This window comes from Cryptomeria japonica, chromosome 7, assembly GCF_030272615.1.
Source record: "Cryptomeria japonica chromosome 7, Sugi_1.0, whole genome shotgun sequence".
NCBI classification, from domain to species: Eukaryota; Viridiplantae; Streptophyta; class Pinopsida; order Cupressales; family Cupressaceae; genus Cryptomeria; species Cryptomeria japonica.
The window spans coordinates 56,823,291-56,846,427 of NC_081411.1; the positions used below are offsets into that span (position 1 = coordinate 56,823,291).

General features: G+C 34.5%; 2 protein-coding genes across 2 annotated transcripts; one reads left to right on the forward strand and one right to left on the reverse strand.

Moving 5' to 3' along the window:
- The first annotated feature begins 1,543 nt into the window (after positions 1 to 1,543).
- LOC131047176 (disease resistance protein Roq1-like) lies at positions 1,544 to 4,899 on the forward strand. Its single transcript, XM_059208206.1, has 7 exons — positions 1,544 to 2,145; positions 2,260 to 3,038; positions 3,164 to 3,408; positions 3,503 to 3,766; positions 3,894 to 4,247; positions 4,399 to 4,519; positions 4,589 to 4,899. The coding sequence occupies exons 1-7, from the start codon at positions 1,544 to 1,546 to the stop codon at positions 4,897 to 4,899; spliced, it is 2,676 nt and encodes an 891-aa protein (XP_059064189.1).
- Positions 4,900 to 17,590: 12,691 nt separating this feature from the next.
- On the reverse strand, positions 17,591 to 22,389 carry LOC131856420 (disease resistance protein Roq1-like). Its single transcript, XM_059208207.1, has 6 exons — positions 21,987 to 22,389; positions 21,802 to 21,925; positions 20,788 to 21,693; positions 20,524 to 20,700; positions 17,900 to 18,167; positions 17,591 to 17,770 (listed from the first exon to the last, which is right to left on the reverse strand). Exons 1-6 carry the CDS (start codon positions 22,387 to 22,389, stop codon positions 17,591 to 17,593), a joined length of 2,058 nt encoding a protein of 685 aa, XP_059064190.1.
- Positions 22,390 to 23,137: the final 748 nt, after the last annotated feature.

Genomic DNA, 23,137 nt, shown 5'->3' on the forward strand with positions numbered 1-23,137 from the left:
TTTGCACTGAGGTGAATTATATCTGTAGCCAATAACTGGTGGAAGGTTTCCCAGATAAATTTTGTGTAGTCTATGATTTCAAAGGCTCCACTCTCCCCAATTTCTTTATCAAATCTGTTGTCGCTAGAGATTCCTTGTGCGTGGTTAGAAAATACTAAAACTTGTTTTATCAATCAAAGCACCAATTGTTGTCTAGGATAATGTGGCTGCTCTTTTATGTCCATGTGTATGCAGATTTGATTGTTGTAGTTGTGCTTCAGAAACAATTTGTTCTACTCTTTAAAATCTTTTCAATTTTCAATTATGCTTTAGTAAATTTTTCATTTTTTTTAAAGATTATAATTAAAGTGTATATATATAAATATATAAATAAATATATCTATATTTCTAGTCACATTGTCATTGTCATTGCGACTTTCGTTTCTTATTTTTCAACATACGTGTTGGCACTAGCTGTTATATGTCATGCACCACTCTACTCGTACTGGTCTATAGAGCTCAGAAGCATACTGGCCTTAGCCCTTAAGGCTACCTTTGTGCACTTCCATCCTCGATTTACACAAGTACTCTCCTTTCCTATTCCATCTGGCATTACCAACTTGTTCCTTATTCAACCTTATGACATTGGACTTGTGCTAATACATATTGAAAATTGTCTTTTGTAACTGGAACAGTTCAGATGTCATAAAAGAATGTCTTTTGGTCAAATTCACTCAGGTCTTAAAACTTGACTTTGTGCGTTGTGATATGCAAGATGAATTTGAGAATTTATATATTTAAACGGATGCCTCTACTTGGAAGCTCCTATGATTCACCATATGAGCTCATCTCATTGAACACCCTAAATTGTCATTTAGACAGTAGTGCATGTGAGAATTGTAGATGTATTGGATAGTGTAACAATTCTAGTTGGGTGGGTGTTCATGTGGATATAGGGGCGCCATTAGAGTTTTTTTGGGAGCATCAATGTGTTGAGGTGGAGTTTCTGGGGTTGTGAACTTGGTACCATTTGTGTCCCGCCAAAGTTCTGCATAGGCCGGCTGTTAGCTCAGTCTTAGGTAGGACCCTGTCGGATCTAGCGATTTCTATGTCGCATATATATATAATTTGACTGTTTGTCAGAATCGTCCTGCCAAGATTTGAGAAGAACTATGCTTAAAACAAAATACTCTGTTTGTCAGAATCGTCCTGCCAAGATTTGCCGAGAACTATGCTAAAGTCCATACCCTGTTTGTCAGAATCGTGGTGCCAAAATTTGACAGGAACTATGCTGCAATGCAGCTCTTGTTTTAAATGTTCCGCCCCATTGTGTCGTGTTCTAACCTCGAAACTAGGTCAAAAATATATTAATTTATTCCCTCGGTTCAAACGCCCAGCTAGAATATATTCGAATATATTCCTTGTTGCTTCCGTTCATTATTTGCAAGAATGCTTTCCTTCTTTTGCAAGTTAACTTCTATAAAGACACGCTCTGTTCGACTTCAACTCACCGTTCCCTTCCAAGTTATTTTCAAGATTTCTGCGTCAAGCTTATTTTGCATGTATGGCATCTTCTTCCTCATCTTCCAAGGGAAAGAAAAAGTTTAGACAACCAATGCTATGGAGTCAGTGGAAGCGTGCATCTTCTTCGTCCCACAAAGCAAGTGAGGATCATCGTGTTTTCTCTGGAATCGAACCTCATGGCATGAGGAGGAAAATTTCTGAATCTTCAAGATTATTTGATGTCTTCATCAACCATAGAGGTCCTGATGTGAAAAATACTCTGGCCCTTCAGCTTTACAAATCCCTTGAGAAGTTGAGAATACGGGCGTTTCTTGATTCGGAAGAGAAAGAGCTTGGAGATTCGTTTCCATCCACCATTCAGAAAGCCATCCGCTCTGCAGCAGTTCACATAGCCATCTTCTCCAAAGGATATGCAGAGTCCCCATGGTGTTTGGCGGAGCTGGTTCTCATGTTGCAGACTAAAGCTAAGATTATTCCAGTGTTTTGTGACGTGACACCTTGGGCACTACGCCACATAGAAAAAGGAGTCTATGCCAATGCATTCAATCAATATCGCGAGAAATCCAGGTATTTGGATAAAGTTGAGGAATGGAAGACAGCCCTCCAATCTATTTCATTTATTGCCGGTGAAGAGCTCAACTGGTAATTTTTCATGGCTCTCTGTATTAGATATTTCTACGTAGTATAAGTTTTTCTTCGTTGAAAGTGGTCGATTGTTTTTCTCATTGAATTACCCTTCTGTTTATAAAGTTACAGTGACTGCAAGAAAATAGTGTCAGCAGTGCAAAAGGAGGTACAAAGAAAGAAATGTTTAACTGTTGCCAAATATCCAGTAGGACTTCCTAACCTTGTAGAACAGTTTCAAAAGCAGTGCATTGCTAAGGTTGTCCATGATTTCGACAGCCAGTGTCGGATGAACAAACAAGGAGCAGGGGAAGCTAAGATTGTTGGGATTTTTGGCATGGGTGGTGTAGGAAAAACAACTCTCTCCAAAGAATTGTTCAACCGAAAGCATCCAGATTATGATCGATCCTGTTTTCTGTTTGATGTTCGGGAAGCCTCTCAGAAAAGCAATTTAACTTCTTTGCAAAGGAAGCTCCTGGGAGATCTCTTTGATGAAGATCGTCAAAGCTTTCATAGCGTAGAGGAAGGCACGAGTATTCTCAGCGATCGAATCCGAAGGAGCCACAATTTAAGCTTCCTAATTGTTCTAGATGATATTGATCACATGGAACAGTTAGATGCTCTATTGATCAGCGATATGATGGATAAATTTGGTAATAGTCTAGTAATTGTTACGACTCGTGATGTGGGAGTGCTCATAAGCGCAGGAATATCGGTTGCTTATAATTTGAAAGGAATGGATACAACAGATGCGAAAGAGCTGTTTTGTTGGCATGCTTTTCGCCGACCTTATCCACTCAGTGGATACGAGGAGCTCGTTGATCTCTTCGTAGGTGTGTGTGGTGGCTTACCGCTGTCTCTTCAAGTTCTGGGCAGGCGCATGTTCATGGCGAAGATCAGAAGTTTTGGGAGTTAGAATTGAAGAAAGTTAAAAAGACGCTGCCTCAAGACATACACAAGAGATTAAGAATAAGCATTGACACGTTGGACAATGAAGAAAAGCAAATTTTCATTGATGTTGCATGCTTTTTCATAGGAGAATTGACGACAGACGCCATCAGAGTGTGGGAGGGATCAGGATGGAGCGCTCAACATGCACTGCGAAGACTCAAAAATAAGTGTCTAGTTGAAGAAATGAAAGATTATAATTTCAGGTGGCACTCAGAATATTCCATTGAAGAAATGTTAGTATTGAGAATGCATGACCATTTGCGGGACTTGGGACGAGAAATGGCAGATGAATCGACTCATCCTAGTCGCCTGTGGCGTTCTCCATCTTTGGTATGTCTTTAACTCCATATTTCTGACTTCAAGAGTAGTATTCAAAATATAAATTTGATTAAAATATAAATCTGAGTTGCTTCTCTTATTGCAGACATCAATGCGATACGAAAACGTATTCACCGAAAGCAAAGGTAGATTTTTGGGTCATTTCTGGGAACCGTCAGGTATCACTGTCAGATTCTTTGTAGGTGTAACAGAGAAAAAGGCTGAGGCGACAATCCCTTTATTATGGCTTGAGCTAAGATTACATCGGTATCCATTCACAAACATTCCTCGATGGATTCCTCTTCAAAATTTGGAATCTTTACGAATCATTAATGGAGGTCTGAAAAGATTATGGCAGAATGATGTACAGGTATTTTATTCTTTAACATGAAAAGTTAAGTTTTGGTAATCGAATGCATTATCTTATAATGATTGATGACTTTTATCTACAATCGAAATTTTGATTTTTTATGTGTTTTTTTATTTGTTATTTTTAGGCACCCGTATGGCTAAAAGAACTTCAGCTCTCTAACGTATCTGGACTGTCTGAGCTAAACTTAGGTCGTCTGCGCTGTCTGGAAAAAATCACATTTTATGATTGCAGAGATCTGAAAAATGTGACAGGGATATCTGAACTTACGAAGCTAGCAGAATTGAAGATTTGCAAATGTCCAGAGCTTGGGTTTGACGAAGTAAATTTTGGCAAACTCAGCTGGTTGAAGATAATTGCTATTGACAACTGTAAGAAGCTGGTGAAAATAACAGGCATTGAAAACTTGCATTCATTGGAAAGAATGCAACTCTTATATTGCAGCAATCAAACAATTAGGGATTACATTCTAAAGATGGAGGTACTGATTTCCACACTACTAAATTTTCCTTCTGAAGGAGAAGATTTTTATTCTCCTTTGACTTTCCTCTTGTTGTCGGAAGATGTCCTAGAATTTTTTATTAGACTATTAAATAACCTGTTAATCCAGTAGAGCTATTTGTTTCACACAGAAGGTGCCATCAGACTTTATTCAACTAATTGGTAGAGCAGCAGATGGAGCAGTGTCAGCCCTAAATAGAAGTCTCTTTCGTGACGCAGATATTAATGTCGATTCAGCCATCAAAATTGGCAGTGACAACACTTGCCCTTAGAGTGCAATCATCTTATGCGCTGTGATTGTGGTTCATCCTTGTACTACAGAAAAGGCGATTAACGACATCATCAACAAAGGACGTGATGCAAATCCATGGCAGAGATTTTACGTTCAAGAAGGCGAATGGGTTATGACCTCGGTAACTACTAAACAGGATGAAGTAAACAATTATTTTGTTAACAGGAATAATCCACGCTTTGGTTATTGCTCTCCCTTTAAAAGGAACGGTAGAGCAATCCATCATCGAATAGCGAACACGTCGTCCATATGGACAATGACAGTCACTGTGAAGAAAGGTGAAAAATATAAAATTCCGAATGTAATACATGAAATTGTTGATCGGCTATATCAAATTTGAAGTGCCATTTATTTTTAATGGATTGGAGTATCCTGTGATGATTAGTGGCTAAGTCTTATTTGTTTGAATGGAAAAAAGGGTGTTCGGTTAAGAAGTAGATATCGTTTAATTTTTATTTGATGTTGTAATATTTGGTTGAGGTTTAAAGATCAAATGTGGCTTAAATTACACATATTAAGCTTTTACTTTTATGTTTAAAACTGTTAAACATTCAGAATTGACTGACATTTTTTAGATTTAATACTTTGTTAAGTGTATGTAGTTTAAGGCTGGTCCAAATGTAAAGAGAGTTCTTTTAGATAAGAAGTGAGAGAAGATCTAATGCATAAAGAATTATGTTAGTGTGAAAAGGGTATGGTTTGTAGTGTTCTTTTATATCAGATGAGAAAGAGTATGAATAATGTTTTTTATGTAAGTAAAATAGGTAGTATGCTAGGGTTTGCATCACATGAAACATTATCTAAGAAGTGTGAGTCATAAAGAGGCTATCTTTTTAAAGATTAATGTTTATATTACTTTTTACATATAGAGGAAAATATTACCCTATTCACAAAAAAGGATAGGTGAAAGAAAATAGACCCCAAATTGTTTGTGGGGTCAAGACTAAACAACACAATGAAATAGTAATAAAGGTCACTGAGTAACAAATGTTAGGTTAGTAGGGAGAGGGTCATTGTAATCTGAAAATCTTTGTATTCACTCTCAATAACGAGTATTAGATTGCAATGTAAATGATCTTTTAATTATCTTTAAGGTATGTTTGAGTGTTTCATTTACCATTTGGTAGGAAAGATCTTGAACATGACAATAAGTATACAAGAATATGTCGATTCTATAGGTGAAAGATATCAATAGAAGATGGTTTACATGAGGCTATGTGGTAACCTATTTTGTGGTATACTTTGTTTGATATGCATTAGATATGTTATGACTACTATTTTTACTCTGGATCAAATGGCTCATAGGTATATTGGTGAAATTAAATGGTTCTCGATGAGACCAATAGGGATCAAGTCTTGTTGAGTGCAAGACCCTAGCATCAAAAGGGATGAGGCTGGTATCGTGCCTTGGGAAATTTTGGTGGAAAGGATATCTCTCAATCCAATGTCATTATTTAAAGATTTTTTAGCCTATTGGTTCTTGCTCTCATATCAAGTATAGCTAGAATCTCTTTATGGATGATATAAAATCTACCATCAAGAAGAAAGGAAGTTCGATATGACATTTCATTTATGTATTAAAAATGGGTGGATATTGAGCATGCCATGGTTGTGAGGATATGGCCGATTGGACTCATTAGAGGAATGCATTTAATGATTTAGAATTATTACAAAATGTACTTAACATTGTTTAAAATATTTAATTCTTGGGGTCATGTATGCTTCGAGGGAGGGGGTTGTCTTTAAAATCTTTGTCACATATTGTAGTAGCAAATTTGGGTGCCCAATTTTGTGAATTGATTATTAATGTGGGAAATTAATTGTTGATGTCAAAGTGATTTGGGGAGGTTCTATTAATCTTCTCTTATTGTTGTTATTTCTTCTATAAACTAGAGGCTTGCATGTAATTAACCATGTATTATCTCTAATTTGTACTTTATATGAATGAAATGTTGTAATAGCTATTTGATAGATTCAACTTACTTCATTATATCTCCTATACTTGTTTGCTAAAAAAAATTATTTTCATAATATATATCAATGTCATATATGTTGCTGCCTGCATGTGTAGGAGAGTTGGCTTGGGTCATGGGTTTGCTCCCCATTAGTTTTGGGTTCAATTCTCCTCCTAGGTTAACCTGATGCACAGGGATTGTGGGGACTTCGTGCATCCTCAAGGGATTAGTCTCACCTCACGAATCGAGGTCACTGGGCAGAGTCGTGGGGATAACCTTGAGTTAACAAAAAAAAAATGTTGTATATGTTGTTGTGATTTTACTAAGACATTTGAGTTGAAATGTATACTAATAAAAACATCTGTTAGGAAAAATAAATTAGGTTTGATCTATGAAATACCAAAAAATTATAATATATGGTAGAACCCTGATTTAACACTAACAAACCCTAATTAACCAAAAATTTGGAATTTTGGGGAGAGCTCTATGGGAAGTGTAGTATCGCAGGCTAGGACTTTATGGCCCTAGTAATTTCTTCCATATCTTTGTTTGTATTTTTTTGCAGACTTTGTGGCATAGGGGGATTCTTTTACAATGTGGGTGAGCTATGGGTTCTTGGATGTTCCTTTGACAGTTGATTAGGTGGTTCTTGGAGTGGTTTTAGGATTTTTTTGTAAGTGATTTGGGGTTTTTTTGTTCTATTGATGAGTTATTTTATTTGTTCTTTCCTCTATTATGGGTGATTTTTCTTCTGGTAGAGTTATGGTTCTTGGTTTTGTGAGCCTTGCATTTCAATGGGTTATTTTAAATGGGGGAGATGGGTATCTCCTCAAAGATAGTAATTTATGAGAATGTGGGGAGGGAAAATACCTCTTCAAATAAAGAGAAAACCATTTTTTTTTACTCCCTAAACTCAATGGTGAGATCATATTCTCATCACTGCAAAATGAACAAAAAAAAATACATAAAGAGGAAACCTCCGAATCTAGCCTTTTCATCCTTTTCTAACTCTCCTATCCATCATATGATGCAAGAGAAGAGAATACTCAAATTTACTATATTTTCCAAGATTGCTCACATGGCAAAAAACATACCCTTAGATATGAGAAGAGTTTTGCAAGGATAAATCTCTAATAGCATACAAAAGATAAAGATTAGTTGCACAACCAAAAATCACCTTAACAATAATGATAACCTTCTACTAGGGAGTAAGAAGAAATCACATTTCTTGATATTAAGATCTATGATATGATCAAATGATGATCTATAATGGTAATTGGAATAATTAGGACACTTTATCTAATTATTCTTTTAATCACTTTTTCACTCAAGCTAAACATATGTTCTTTTTCTGGATTTATTAAATTAGATTAATGAAAGCTTAAGTTGCCCCATTAGGGTTTTGTATCTATTGTTTCATCATCTTCTTTTAAAAATTCAATCATTAATTATAATTGTGTCTTCAATATTCTTTGCACAATCAATATTGAATACTAAAGTTTTAATTTAGCATATTATCTTTTCTTGATATGTTTTGTGTGATAGTTGTTTTTTTACTAGATTATTATTGCCTCCTGTGGTTGTACCATCAACTCCTATATGGTATTAGAGAAAGAAATTTGTTGATTACATTTTCACATTATTGAGGGATTCAACCTTGCCTAATTTTTTTTATGCACATTGGGCTCAAATGGGGGTTTCCATCATGTTTGAAATGTCCTAAAACCCTAAGATTGACTCAATTTGTTAAAATATGAGCAATTGAAATTCTAGGTTAATCTGGTTCAAGGCAAGTGTAGTATCATAAAATTGCGACCCTAGAAAATTTTGACCTCATTAGGGTCCTCACGCACATGAGATCAAATCCTTTAGCCTGATCGGAGACTGGAGATTGCTCAGCTTGCGGAAAACAACTTCTTCTTTGGCCTTTACATCACCCTGTCCGCACTCTATCCTGGCGAAAGGGGTAGGACAAGGGCATGGCGCCACTATCCCCCCTTGGATAGGGGCATGGTGCCCTTTTCCTCCCAGGATAGGGGAGTGGTTCCCCTATCCCTGCCCTATTTTGGGGTAGGACCCTTCCTAGGTTTTCATTGCTGGATGTGCCTCGGGTGGGAAACTTCCCTGATGTCAGCCTGTGACGAAATTAAAATCCACTAACATGTATTCTAGGGGCATTCGTCCTCTCATTTGCATAATTTAAAGTAGGATAAGTTGGATGAGAGAGAATTTTACATGGGATCGAGCATTCAAGCATTCTTTTATATTATTGAGCATTCTCAAGTCTCCCTTCAAGGCTAGGTGTTGCATTCAAGTCAAGGATTCAACCATTGAAGAGGAGATTGATTTCAACATTCAATTCCACACAAGCATTCCTATCAACATTGCTACTACCTCCCTTCAACTGATTTACAAGTCAGTCTTTCATTTACATCTACTTGCAAGTACTTTCTTTCATTACTTGGTTAATTCCAAAACTGGGGTTTTACCTTAAGGAAAACCCCCAATCCCAACCCATTTTCCTCTCTAATCTATGTGTAGGTTGTAGGTGTGCAACTATACTTTTAGATTCAAGCTTCATTTGCAGAGGCAGAAAACCCTTTTCGTTTCGCAAATTTTTCTGAGGACTGTGTACATTCCCGCCACAGTCTAGGCAAATTTTCCTCAAATTTCCAAGGTGACTTTGTCTTGACATTTTACTACTAGGTCCAAGTGCAAAGCCTCATCCCATATTCCGATCTCAAGTTATAATTAATTCTTTGTCACTTTTGCACTACATAATTCAATCAATTCCTTTCCATTTGAAACAAGGAAGAGGGGATCAACTTAACATTCCCAATTCATTCAAAATTCAATCTACCATCTTCATGTGGAGATATTGGATCTAGTGAATTATCCTCTCCCCTTCCTATTGTAGCACGGTGAAAAGTACTTCAATGGTAATCAATAGCAAAACTCTCATCTCTCTTTGAGGGAAACGGTAGTTTTCTTCTTGATCTATCATTCACCATTTTCCCACCATTACAACAAGAAAATTGAAGCCAAATTTAGGGATATTTGAAAAGTTTGGGTACTTTGGAGTAAAACAAAGGTTGAAATCATGCTTAGAAGACCCAAAAACTGTAAGATCACTTGTCCATTCCTAAAAATTGGCAACTATGAAATTTAGGTATTTTTCTTTAGAAGTTGTGGACAAAAATTTGTACAACCATATGACCATATTGTAGGTGCAACAAAAGTAAATAATATAAAAGATCATTTAATTGCAAAAAAAATATTTTTAATTCAATCCAAATTTTTTGGTAAAATAAATTTCTTTTGGAAAATTTGTAAAAATCTTGCAATGCAAGTCTATATCAATACATACAAATGCACATATAGCCTAAAGTGTGAATTTAGTACTATGGATAGTCTAGGGGCCTATATTTATAGTTGGCAATGGTTTTCTAATTTCAAACTTTTAAGCCTAATTGACATGTAGCCAATGTTTTTGCTGATGCTCATTACTTTTTCATACAAACCCAAAATTAGGAAACAAGGTATCGTTAGAAAGTTGGTTTTGGTGCTGATATAATTTTTAGGTGGTTTTTTAATATCTTGCAACAAGTTTTAATACCAAGACTCCAAATTCAACCTTCAATTTTGCACTTCCAAGGCCACATCTGTACACAAATATTTGAAAACCAGATATTATCAAAAAGATCTCAAATTATTCTATCCAAATCTTAGGTCTATTCTTGTAAAATATTCATTAGGTACTCATAGATCTTAATCTTCTTTTTTGGGTTCTTTCTTAGAAAACATGCAAATAGGTTGATAATTTTGTGATTCGAGTGATATTTTTGGCATTAATAGAATCTATATTGGTCTATTTATGAATTCTATACTTTTTTTTTGCATTCATGGATCCAAAATACATTATTCCCCTTACTTGATTCAACAACTATGATTGGAAAAAATAAATAAAGATTAACTTGAAGCATATGGGGTTACATGGAGTGATCATGTGTAAAAAACTTAAGCCTACAAGTGCTGCTAAGAAAGGAAAATGGTTTAATAGATGTGATGAGGGATTTGGGACATTATGCATGTTTTTCTCTCCTATTCTCTTGTTTCAAGTTGACTCTTTCCCCGCTCCCAATTAAATTTAGACTACATTGGAGTTCTTGTTTGGGAAGAAAGATGTCTTGAGGGAGTTTGAGTTGGAAAATGATCTTATTAGCTCAAATCCTATAGATTTTGATAGTATCCAAGACTTCTTCACCAAACTTAGTCTCTCATATTAATATTGAAGCAGTGTAAAATTTAGGAGGACTCTTAGTTAATTCTCTCTATCCTTGCCAAGTTTGGTCCTAATTATTTAGTATTTGTTTCTACATTTTATGCAACCAAAGATGCACTTGGTACTCGTTTCATCATGCCCTAACTTGATGAGTTTTCTTCTCCACTCACACATGAGAAAATCAAGTTGGTTCAAATGGGTGGATTGAATTCTTCCAGATCATAGGGTCTTGTTGCTTCCTAATGCACCATAGATCAGAAGCCTTCAGATGGAAAAAGAAGCAAATGAAAATAGAAGGTTTACAAGTCACATGACTAGGCCAAGAACACATGATCACATGATTCTTTATATTCTTCTTCCTCTTCTAGGAGGTCATTATTAAAGAAGGATAAGTCAGAGTGTACATATTGCACTAAGATAGGACATAATGCTCATTGGCAATATAGAAATAAGATTGATAAGATGATGAATCATCTACAAAAGCACAATATTCAACTAAATTCATCTAGTATATCTTCTTCTACCACTTTTGGACCAGGACATTCTAGATCAACTTCTATGGCCTATGGTGAATACAAGATAAAAAAACATTATTTCTTTACATTGAGACATCTTCAATCCTCGAGGTGGCTTCTTTATTTAGGAGCCTCATATCACATGACATCATCAAAGTGTATGTTCTCTTCTTTTGAGCATCGTTATTTTCCATATATTTTGATAGCTAATAACACTTACATGAATGTTATTAGGAGTGGTTATATGAGGTTGATAATGGCACATTCCATGATATTCTATATGTCTCTTCACTATATTCCAGCCACCTCTTCATTTACCAAATTATTCATAGTGGGACAAGAAAGATAGTTGAGTTAACCCTCGATTTATTGTTCATCAAAGATCCTCATTGTAGAGAGCTTGTTGTGGTTGGTAGTATTGATCATACATCTCAATTGCATGAGTTCTTTAATTTAACTCCTATTGAGATTTTAGTTCCATTTGATGGTCCTATCTATCATCCATCGAGAGTAGATAAAGTATCTAAGAAGAGGTTGGGTCACTTGAACCTATGTGTGCTTCCATCATCCACAATGGTTCCTAGGATTTATTATGATTTTCCTCCACCTCCTACTTCTTTAGTGTTTAGTTCAGTTCATCAAGTTATTTATTCCCTTCCAATTTAAATAGAGTAGGATGAGTACTTACCAAATATTAAAAAATTATTTTCAATACGTCATACACTATAGACATTGCAACAATTTTTAATACATCACACACTCTAGAAATTGGAGATACGATTGAGGATATTTTATTCTTCCTTGATGGTTGTTTGAGTAGTGTTGTCATCCCATCATCCATGCCTTCAGAGGTTGTTCATCGGGTATCTTCATAGTTGTTTAGATTTGATTCAATGGATTTTGCATCTTTTGATTTAGGAAATTAGATAGTTGAGCAATGTTCCAATGCAAAGATCATGAGACTATTATTTTCATCCCATTTAATGGAGTTTCTTTTGTCTTGGCCATTTGATTTTTTCCTTCCTAAGAGGAGGAATATAATTTTCAACTCTTATATCTTCATCAACATTCATCCTTGAGCCTTCATCTTCAGTATTGGAGCTTCTCTCTTATGGGTTGATAGACAATCTCTTCTTTTCTCTCCTAAGGGGAGAATATACATTGTACTTCTATGACCAATTAAATACTTAGGGGGAAATCTTGAGTCCTTGATTCTTGTCTCATGTAATTTATTTCTCATTTGTTTTCTCTCTTTTGGGAAGGAGTTTCATCCCATTATGTATTCTACTTTTCTTTATTCATAAGTTACATTATTTTGAGTTGCATTACTTTATACATGAGAACCTGATTAGACCTAGTGGTTAGGACTCATTCATGCTATATTTTTTAATTCATAGCTATCTCTTTAGCTTATTCCTAACTTAATCTTAAGGTGGGGTGTTGGAGTAATCAAGACACTTTATCTAATTATTTATTAAAATTAGGTCTTTTATTACTTTTTCACTTAAGTTAAACTTAGGTTCTTTTCATTTTATTAAATTAGGATAATCAAAGCTTAAGTTGTCTCATTAGGGTTCGACATATAGGGTTGCATTCATCCTTTTATAAGGATTGAATTATTCATTGTAATTGTATCTCCAATATTCTTTATGCATTCAATACAAAATTCTTAGGTTGTTATTGAGCATATTATATTTGATTGATCTCTTTTGTGTGATATTATTCTCTTGTAGATGATTCTCGGCTCCTATGGTTGTATCGTAAACTCCAACATTTCTTATAAAGGATAGGATAGTGATTGGATTAGAGAAGATCATGATAGAAGACTTAATTTTTCAACATGAGATAACTAACTCAAACAAATATTAAATGGCCTAGGATTCAAGAATTAAATTCTAATTTAAGATAAGATCTAGTTGAAAATTAATACTTTTTGAAATATTTCTAAGACCTAATTAAACTTAGCATATGAAAAGGACCCAAAAGTCAACAAGTTAGGTAATATACCCCACTCACACTAATAAGGGAGACTTTCCAAATCAATAATTATGTTCAATTAATCCTTATCAATCAAATTAATTAAATTCATTCATTTCTATTTATCCTAATTTTGATTCCTGCAATAATTTTGTAAATACTTATAGGTCTTCATCTATCAAATCACCGACATACTTATACCAATCCTACTTCTAACCCATTAAACATCATAGATCCTTATCTATGAAACAATTATCGTCGTAATCTAAATAACTCATGTGATGATACCTATAAAGAAAATATAGCATTGGATCTTAATTAAAATCAAATTCAATGCCACATCTATGAAAACATCACAGACCCAATTTTTTATTAGTTCCTTAATCTAAAAAAATCTATATATCATTGAGACTAAGTGCACCCTATCATTAGCTATAATTTGGGCCACAATTGGTCCTTTATTTTTATCCTTATGCCAAGGTTAAAAATAAAAATACTATTCTAGCACAAGATACTCTACACCACTTCTCATTTAAATTCTCGATTTGATAAAATAACTTGATAAATTAGACTCCTAACTAAGTGTTTCACCATTTAAAAGTTTACAATTCAATCAAATATCTAGTTAAAAACCATGTCAAGCATTTCATAAACCATCTAGTTTTACCATATATAGATAATATCTAAAGGATTTCTCTTTAAGGACTATTAGTAAGAAGCAAACATAAAAATGATAAAGTAAATAAATTGTATCATACCCCATCTTGGGTACCATTATGATTTATTATCTATAACATTTTGTTGGTAATGAAGCTACTCTAAACCATATTTAAATCATCCTAGTCCCTTTTGATAATAAAATATCTACAGATAAACTTATGTAGGAAGAAAAAATATGATTTTTCATGATAGTTAGAATATCCATAAGGTATCAAATCCATAATATCTATAAAAATTTAAAATATTCTAATAATTATTGTAGGAGATTAAATGAACATATCTAAGAACTTATTGAGGCAATAGATATTAAAGTAAAATTATGTACATATATCTTGTAGAAAAATAAATTAAGGAAATTTCAAGATCCCTTTTTAAAGCATGGCCAACCTTAATTATAGATAATACAAAGCCAAAATATCAAAGGTAATCTTCTCCATCAAAACCCAAACACCAAGGTTATGGTGTTAGGACTCAAATCCATAACATATTTTTTATTAATTGTCTTCCATTTCATGCACCTCGATCACATTTTAACCATTCTTTGTAGCTAATCTAAGACATTGTAATGGATTGTCTAAGTGTCAAAGATGCAAAAATCCATAAAAGTCTAAGTCTAGACTATTCTTGATGTTTCCCTTAGAAATGTGTTTCTTCAACCTTTTGGACTTCTAAAGTTGTCCATAATTTCATGTGTTCCTTATTGATATTGATAACCTTCTTAATTCCTTGTTAAAGTTTCATTTAAGTTTTATTTTATTAAAATTTTAGAGTTTTAAGGTTGTCAAGACTCCCATTCTAAGAATCAATGTTAGGTAATGTCTAACATACTTATGTTTTCCTTCTATAATTTAAATTTTCATATATTTTGTTGTTTCACATTCGATGATAAATTTATTTGGCAATCTTAAGCCTCAAAGCCTAAAAGTATACTAAAAGCTTACATTGATTGCATCCTCCAAAATTTCAAACTTCCTCATCCATCTTGTCCATTAGCACCAATTCCCCTTCATCTCCACTTGTAATATTTGATACAATGCAATCTATAAAGGTTTCCAAGTCATCCAAAGTGAAATTTTCTACCTTGGATCGTTAATCAAGTATTCATGGATAAACTATGGAAACACATGGAGAAAAAAGGAACTTCTTGTTATAACAACATAATTAAAGACTTAAGTATCCAATCAACGATTTCTTTTACATTTTGCATGATATTGAGTATATGTGCTACAACTCCAAAAAAAATAGAAATGGGGGTTAATTTGTTTATATAATCAACATTGTTTAGGTAATTCACAAGGTTGTGTTACTTTAATTTGATGGAACTATATTTTTTTTATTATTATTTAATTGGTTTTACATGCCCAAGATTCATATAAGGATATAATTATTTGTATAATGTATTGTTGAAGGACCACAATGTAACTATTCCAATAATTAATTTAATGGGAGCTATGTGTGAGACAACATCTTACATATATAGCCATTTTTATTATAGCTTGAAAGTTTATTATTCTCAAATTTAAATCATAAGGTCATGAGAGCATTCTACGTTAAGTTATGTTTTAATGGTAACAAAGTCCATACCCATTTATATGATTTGCTTATTCTGTTTATTTTTTTATTGTGAAAAAAAATGATACTTTAAAATAATTTTATATTAATGAAAAAGGTGGTTTTGGTAATTATGCATATAAATATTATTGATACCCTAAAAATGAAAAAAAGACAATTTTCATAATCTTAGAAATAATAATTTATAAAAAATTACACATATAAATTACTTTGAATTATAAACTTTCCAATGCTTTTGTATTAAAATATTATTTAACTTAATAAAACTAAAATTATCCATTGTACTAGTAATCTATTGAACATTATTTTTCTTTAAACTGGGGTCGAATAATATTAAATGGGATAAGTGCCAATTCATTTCCCTAAACAATCAATATTATCCCTCTTCGAAGAAATCCATAACAGCAGTGTCAACGCCAAAACTACCAGAAATGGTACAGATGATCAACAATTCTACGTAGCACAGTCAGAGTTTTCTGTCCTCTACCTTTCTTCACGGTCACCTTGTACCGCTTCTTCACCATTACATCTTCGGTTACTGCCCGGTCAGTAAAAACATAGTCAAAGGGAAAATAATAACCCTTGTAGAGAATGTAATTGTGTATTTCATCTTGGTTGGTAATTACCGAGGTAATTAACCATTCGCTCCATCTGCTGCTCTACCAGTTACTTGAATAAAATCCGACGGCAGCTTCTGCGTGAAAAAAGGAAAAGAAAAAATGTGTGTTGATCAACACTAGATTCTTTTCGTTTACTACATATTACTTCAGAGATCAATTAGAGATGAAGAGTATATTCGACAACAAGGGGAAATAGCAAAGGTGAACAAAAATTCCTCCCTTCAAAAGAAAATAAAATGAGAGTGGTAATCAATACCTCCATCTTCTGTAATATCACATATTCCTGCCACTGTTTGCAATTCTGTACAGCAAAGCAGAGAGAGTCTGATGAGTGTTCTTGGCAGTCTTATTTTTTCCAGCTTGGGACATTCACTAATAAATAGCTCTTGAAAGTGTGTAAAATCACACATTCCTTCCACTGTTTGCAATTCTATACAGCAATGCAGAGTGAGTTTCTTGAGTGTTGTTGGTGGAGTTATTTTCTCCAGCTTGGGACATTCACTAATAAATAGCTCCCGAAATTTTGTACAATCACACATTCCTACAACTGTTTGCAATTCTGTACAGCAATGCAGAGTGAGTTCCCTGATTGTTGTTGGTAGTGATATTTTCTTCAGCTTCGGACATTTGTTCAATGAAAGCATCATGAGCTCACATAGACGTACAAGTTCTGGCAAGTTCTCAAGCTCAGGACAGTCCCATATGGTCAATTCTTGAACAAAGGTACAATCCTCAATATCTACTGTCCTCAAATTTTTACAACCTCTCACTTCAAAACTGTACACCTTGAGATGACGAGGAATTCTTATTCTTTTAAGCCAGCTAAGTTGAACAAGACTTAACCTCCCAATGCTTCCACAATCGGTAATGTTCAATTCTGCCAGGTTCCTAAGACGAGATACTGTCAAAATGTACAGATTTTGACAATTAGAAATTGTAATGTATTTTAGGCAGCTATGTCCACCAAGACTTAGCTCTGAAAGCCTCGGACATTTACTAATGTACAATATTACTAGCTTGTTAAGAACAGATATTCCTGTCAAATTTTCCAGCATCCGACAATCAAGAATGGTGATATTTTCCAGGTAGCTCAATTGATCGAAACTTATTACCTCAAGCTTTGGACATTCACTGATGTACAACTCTACTTGCTTTCCGATCTCTACACTCTTCAGATATAGACAAGAGATTTTAACATTTTTCAGTCACCTAAATTGAATGAAACTTATTTCCTCAAGCTTTGGACATTCTTCAATTTGCAACTCTACCAACTTTGTATGACCGGACATTCCTGCTACATTCTTCAGATGTTGAGAGCAGGAGATTCTAACTTTTTCCAGGAAACTCAATTGAACGAAACTTATTTCTTCAGCTTTCGACATTTTTCAATTTAAAATTCTACTAACTTTTTAAGATCGAACATCCCTGTCACACTCTTCAAATCTGGACAACCAGAGATTCTTATTTTTTGCAGGCAGGTCAATTGAACGAAACTTATTTCTTCAAGCTTTGGACATTCTTCAATTTGCAATTCTACTAGCTTTCTAAGATCAGCCATTCCTGCTACACTCTTCAAATATGGAAAACCAGATAATCTAATCTTTTCGAGGCAGCTGAGTTGAACAACACTTAACTCTTCAAGCTATGGACATTGTTCAAATTCCAATTGTACTAGCTTTCTAAGGTTAGACATTCCTACCACACTCTTTAGATTTGGACAACCAGAGATTCTAATTTTTTCTAGGCAGCTCAGTTGAACAAGACTTAACTCCTCAATTTCTGTACACCCACTAATGTTCAATTCTACCAGCTTTTGAAGATGAGATACTGTCAAACTCTGCAGATTCGGAAAATTAAAATATCTAGTCTTCTCAAGCAGGTGTCGAACAATACTTTCCCAACATTTAATAATTTCCAATTCCATTCTGTTCTGAAGATCAGTTATTCCTATCACTCTTTTCAGATGCCTACACTCAGAAATTGTAAGTTTTTAAAGACAGTGCAGAAAGCCCAAACTTACTCCTCCAAACCAGAGATGTCACTGATTTCCAGCTCTTTTAGCGCGAAGGGTGCCTAAAAGTCAAATTAGTTTTTTCTCAATATTTCGAATGTAAATAAAAGTCACCAAAGTATTATAAACTAATGCATTCGGTTACAAAGACTCACTTTTTAGGTTAAAGAATACAAAATACCTTTTTTATTATTCTGCCACAGTCTTTTCAGTCTTCCATTGATAATGCTTACAGATCGCAAATTGTGAAGAGTAATCAATGGAGGGATGTTTTTGGGTGTTTTACCAGAAAGATTCAGTTGAAACAATAGTAAAGCGGTTGAAGTGTCATCCATTTCGCTTGATTTCCCTATAAAGTATTTAACATGGCAACCCATGGATGGGTCCATAAAAGAATGCACACACCTAACTTTGGGTTGAGTGAGAATGCTTTCGAATGCCTTTGATACCTGTCATTAGGGAAGTAGTTGAGATTTATACTGTAGCAAAATAATCAAAATTTCAAATATAAAATTAGAAACATAGTTTAATACTTTTAGTTTTATTTAGTTGTCATAGGAGATCAGCGAAGACTAAAAATCATTTTTTAAATATTTTTCAGTTAGTTAAGTTGTCCATAGTGAAAGGGTGAAGTATTTTCAAAGTCAATGATGTCAAGCCTACTTTCAATGTAGAACCCACCTCCTTGAGGAGTTGATCTTGAAAAGAGGAGATTGTACTCAAAGCATTTTTTTGTCAAGTCTAATGCCATCTGTCAAAAAGGTGAAGCCCTCAATTTGTGAGGAAATAAAATCAAAGCCCTTCATTTGTAAGGTTGTTAAGGAGAAAAAGAAAGGCTATCACAAATGAAAAAAGAAGAAGTTGATTTGTATTAAGAAGATCACAGATTTTGTAAATTTCAAAATTTAATCAAACCCACCAACATGAATTTGTGTGAGGAAATTATCTCTCAACCTTAGAAAAGGTTATAGTATTTTGTCAAAAAAATTGAGTTCTATAGAAGGAGAGAAAATGTGGACATTGTAAAATGGAATAAAAAAGAAAATCACTACACCATGGTAGAAGAGAAGCTTGCACAAGTTGAAAGAAGAAATGAAATCAGCCATAGATGTTATGAAGGGAAGATCTAGAGATCATCTATCGTTATTATTGTGGTAAAATCATTACTGGTTGATATTAAGGTGGAAATTATTGGAATATTTAGTAATTCCTTCCACTTGCATATTTTTTATGCTTTTAGTTTTTTTAGTTTTATTTAGCACATGAGTATGGAGGAAAAACTATTTTAGTCTTATGCTTTATTTCTAATAATGCAATTTATGCAATTTATCTAGGACCTTTATATATTGAGGCAATTGTTATTCATTCATTATCCTTGATCATCTAATCAAGAAGCTCTTGGAATCTCTTGAATCAATAGAATAGTTTATTTGTGTTGCAATTTAATATTTCTCTCATCTGGTATAGATTGGGTTTGAGAAAGTTTTCTAGATTCAAGAATTTGAAAAAACAAGAGAATGTGGATTGAAGAAACAATTAGAATACTAAAGAAATTATTAGATCTAGCCATAGCAAAGACAACTGAAGAAGAAACCCATAGGAAGTCAAGAAGAAGCAATCTATAAAAAGACACCAAAATAAAGCACAAATATTTGACATTATTACATTCAAGATTTGATTCAAGATGGGCAAATGGAGTTATAGTTTTGTCTTTCATCTAAACAAATTTCTGATATCTTCATCAATTTTCTTCCAACCATAAATTTTATTGCTTTAAAATCAATTAGGACTCACCTCTATTGATCATTCAAAAGAGATTGAAGATTAAAATGAAAAATGATCCCCTGAAAGATGAGTCATTTTTTTTTTGTTTTTCAGTTTTTTGATTTACTGAAACGGCACTTCATAAACTGCCACATGAGCTTTTTTGGGTATTATTACCACCGCTATGTATGCAGTGAAACAGCACTTCATAAACTGCTACATGAGCTTTTTTGGGTATTGTTACCACTGCTATGTATGCAGTGAAGAAAACTGTTCGTTTTTTTCTGTTTTTTTTGGGTTGTTTTATCAACAAATCAGCATTGTTTTAACTTTTAAATTTTTGCTTTTTTGTTTTATCTTATTCTTAGAAAAATAATTGTTGATAAAATAATTCTCTATCATTGTAATTTACACATTCAAGTTTTCAATGAAATAAGATTTCCATTCAATTTAGTTTAGAGCAGATTGAGCTTTTATTTACTTTCAGTATTTGTGAGTGTTTTTAAATTTATAATCTTTCAGAGTAGTTATTTGGACAAAAAACATACCAAAGATTCGAGGTGTTGAGAACTCCACAGGCGACGGGATGCTCATCTTTTGCTATTTCTCTTCCCAAGTCCTGCAGCTGGTCATGCATTCTCAACACAGAAATTTCTTCTCTGAAATCTTCAAACAGATCCTCGGAATCTTCAAAGAAATTTTCGAGGTGACTCTCGAATCGTCTACTGAGTTTATAATCTTCTATTTCGCCAACTACGCATTTATCTTTGAGTCTTCCCAGTGCATGTTGAGCGCTCCTTCCTGATATCTACCACACTCTGATGGCGTCTTCCTTCAGTTCTCCTATGAAAAAACATGCCACATCCATGAAAATTTGTTTTTCTTCATTGTCCAACGAGTCAATGCTTATTTTTAATCTCTTGTGTATGCCTTGAGGCACCGTCTCTTTTACTTTTTCCAATTCTAACTCCGAAAACTTCTGATCTTTGCCATAAACATGACTGCCCAGAACCTGAAGAGACAGCAGTAAGCCGCCACACAGGTCTACGAAGCGGTCAACTAGCTCCTCTTTTTCACTTGACGGATAAGATTGATGAAAAGCATGCCAGCAAAATAGCTCTTTGGCGTCATCTGTATCCATTACTTTCAAATTATAATAAACCATAATTCCTGTGTTTCTGAGCACTTGTACATTACGAGTTGTAACAATTACCAGAGTATTGCCAGATTTATTCAGTATATCGGTGACCAAGAAGGCATTTAAGTGTTCCAGGTTATCAATATCGTCTAGAACAATTAGGAAGCTCAAAATGTCGCTCAGTCCGATACGATCGCTGAGAATACTTGTGTCTTCCTCTACGCTTAAAAAGCTTAGATGATCATTTTCGTCAAAGAGGTCTGTGAGGAGCTTCATTTGCAAAGAAGGCAGTTTCCTTTCCACAGATGCTTGCCGAACATCAAACAGAAAACAGGAGCGACTATAATCTGAACGCTTTCTGTTGAACAAATCCTTGGAGAGAGTGGTTTTTCCCACTCCACCCATGCCAGAAATACCAACAATCTTAGACTTCCCTTCTCCTTGTTTGTTCATATTGCACTGCTTTTCAAAATATTCTACAAGCTTATGAAGTCCTACTGGATATTTGGCAACTATAAATGGCCTCTTCTTTTCTACTTCCTTTCGCACTACCGACACTTTGTTCTTGCAGTCACCGTAACTTTATAAACAGAAGAAGAATTGAATGAGAAAACATTTGACCACTTTCAACGAAGACAAAGTTATACTATGTAGAAATATCAAATACAGTGAAGCCGTGAAAAGTTACCAGTTGAGCTCTTCGCCCGCAATAACAAAAATAGATTGGAGTGCTTTTTTCCATTCATCAAGTTTATCTCGGTGCCTGGGTTTCTGGCGGTATTGATTGAATGCATTGGCGTACACTCCTTTTTCTATGTGGCGTAGTGCAGAAGGCTCCAGATCATGAAAAAACAGGAATAATCTTAACTTTACTCCGCAACATAAGAGCCAGCTCCGCCAAACACCATGGGGACTCTGCATAGCCTTTGGAGAAGATAGCTATGTGAACTGCAGCAGAGTTGATGGCTCTCTCAATGGTGGATGGAAATGGATCTCCAAGTTCTTTCTCTTCGGAATCAAGAAACGCCCGTATTTTTAGATTCTGAAGGGAGTTATAAAGCTGAAGAGCTAGAGTGTTTTTCACATCAGGGCCTCTATGGTTGATGAAAACATCATCTAGTCTTGAAGATTCGGAAACATTCCTCCTCTCATGGGGAGGTTCGATTCCAGAGAAAGCTGTACAATCTTCAGCTGGTTTGTGGGACAAGGAAGAAGATGCCACAGATGAATCATGATGTTCTACATTGTGTTGGGAATGTGAAGAAGATGATCCCATGGATGCAAAATAAGGCTGGGGCTGAAATCTTGAAACAAGAGAGGGTTTGAGGAAGGGAAGAGTGAATTGAAGCCGAGCAGAGCGTGCATATAAATAGATGGCCTTATGAAACTTCGTATAAACAAGTTGGAATAGCAGAAATACACGCGCCGGCCGTATGAAAGAGAGCAATGGATTAAAGAATTTTGATAAAAGAAGGAAGTTTCTTTCCTTAAGAAGATGAATTTATATCTAATGAACAGGAAGAGCAATGTGAATTAGGGTTGAAGAGAGAAAGGCAAGAAAGCGTCTAAGTTACAGAAGGTTTAACTTGCTGGAGACGATGAAGAAAAAGTGAAGAAAATGTATGGAAAATATAGGAGTGACCATGGGCTGGACATGACTTAAACTACACGAATAGACAATGTCGGTGAAAATGTGTTTCAAAATTTACCATCCAGGCGTGGAATCATATTTGGTAGGCGGTACGTCTTAAAGAAGCTTTATTTATTCCCTCCTTTGAGGACCCACAACGACCTTGGACATCTTGGACGTTAACCACTGTACTCTCTCGGCCAACTTAATCTCATGCATGCTGGATATTTTTTGGTGCCTCTAATTTAACGATTGTGTAGATATGTCCAATTTCAAAGAAATTATCTTTCCCTGAAGTTTAGGTTAGGTTAGACCACTAATATGTGTAGATAGGTAATGTTAATTTAGTCAAGGCTAATCCAGTCAGTCTTATTAATTTAGATTAATAAATGTG

Bases quoted from the DNA above. Each gene is read 5' to 3' on its own strand.
- LOC131047176 (XM_059208206.1), top strand. From the start codon at position 1,544: ATGGCATCTTCTTCCTCATCTTCCAAGGGAAAGAAAAAGTTTAGACAA. The intron at 3,039-3,163 runs GTTAGAATTGAA...GCTTTTTCATAG, and splicing joins GAAGATCAGAAGTTTTGGGA to GAGAATTGACGACAGACGCC. The intron at 3,409-3,502 runs GTATGTCTTTAA...CTCTTATTGCAG, and splicing joins TGTGGCGTTCTCCATCTTTG to ACATCAATGCGATACGAAAA.
- LOC131856420 (XM_059208207.1), bottom strand. From the start codon at position 22,389: ATGGGATCATCTTCTTCACATTCCCAACACAATGTAGAACATCATGAT. The intron at 21,694-21,801 runs GTAACTTTTCAC...CTGTTTATAAAG, and splicing joins GCGGGCGAAGAGCTCAACTG to TTACGGTGACTGCAAGAACA. The intron at 18,168-20,523 runs GTATGTTTTTTG...TTCTGAGTGTAG, and splicing joins CTCAACACCTCGAATCTTTG to GCATCTGAAAAGAGTGATAG.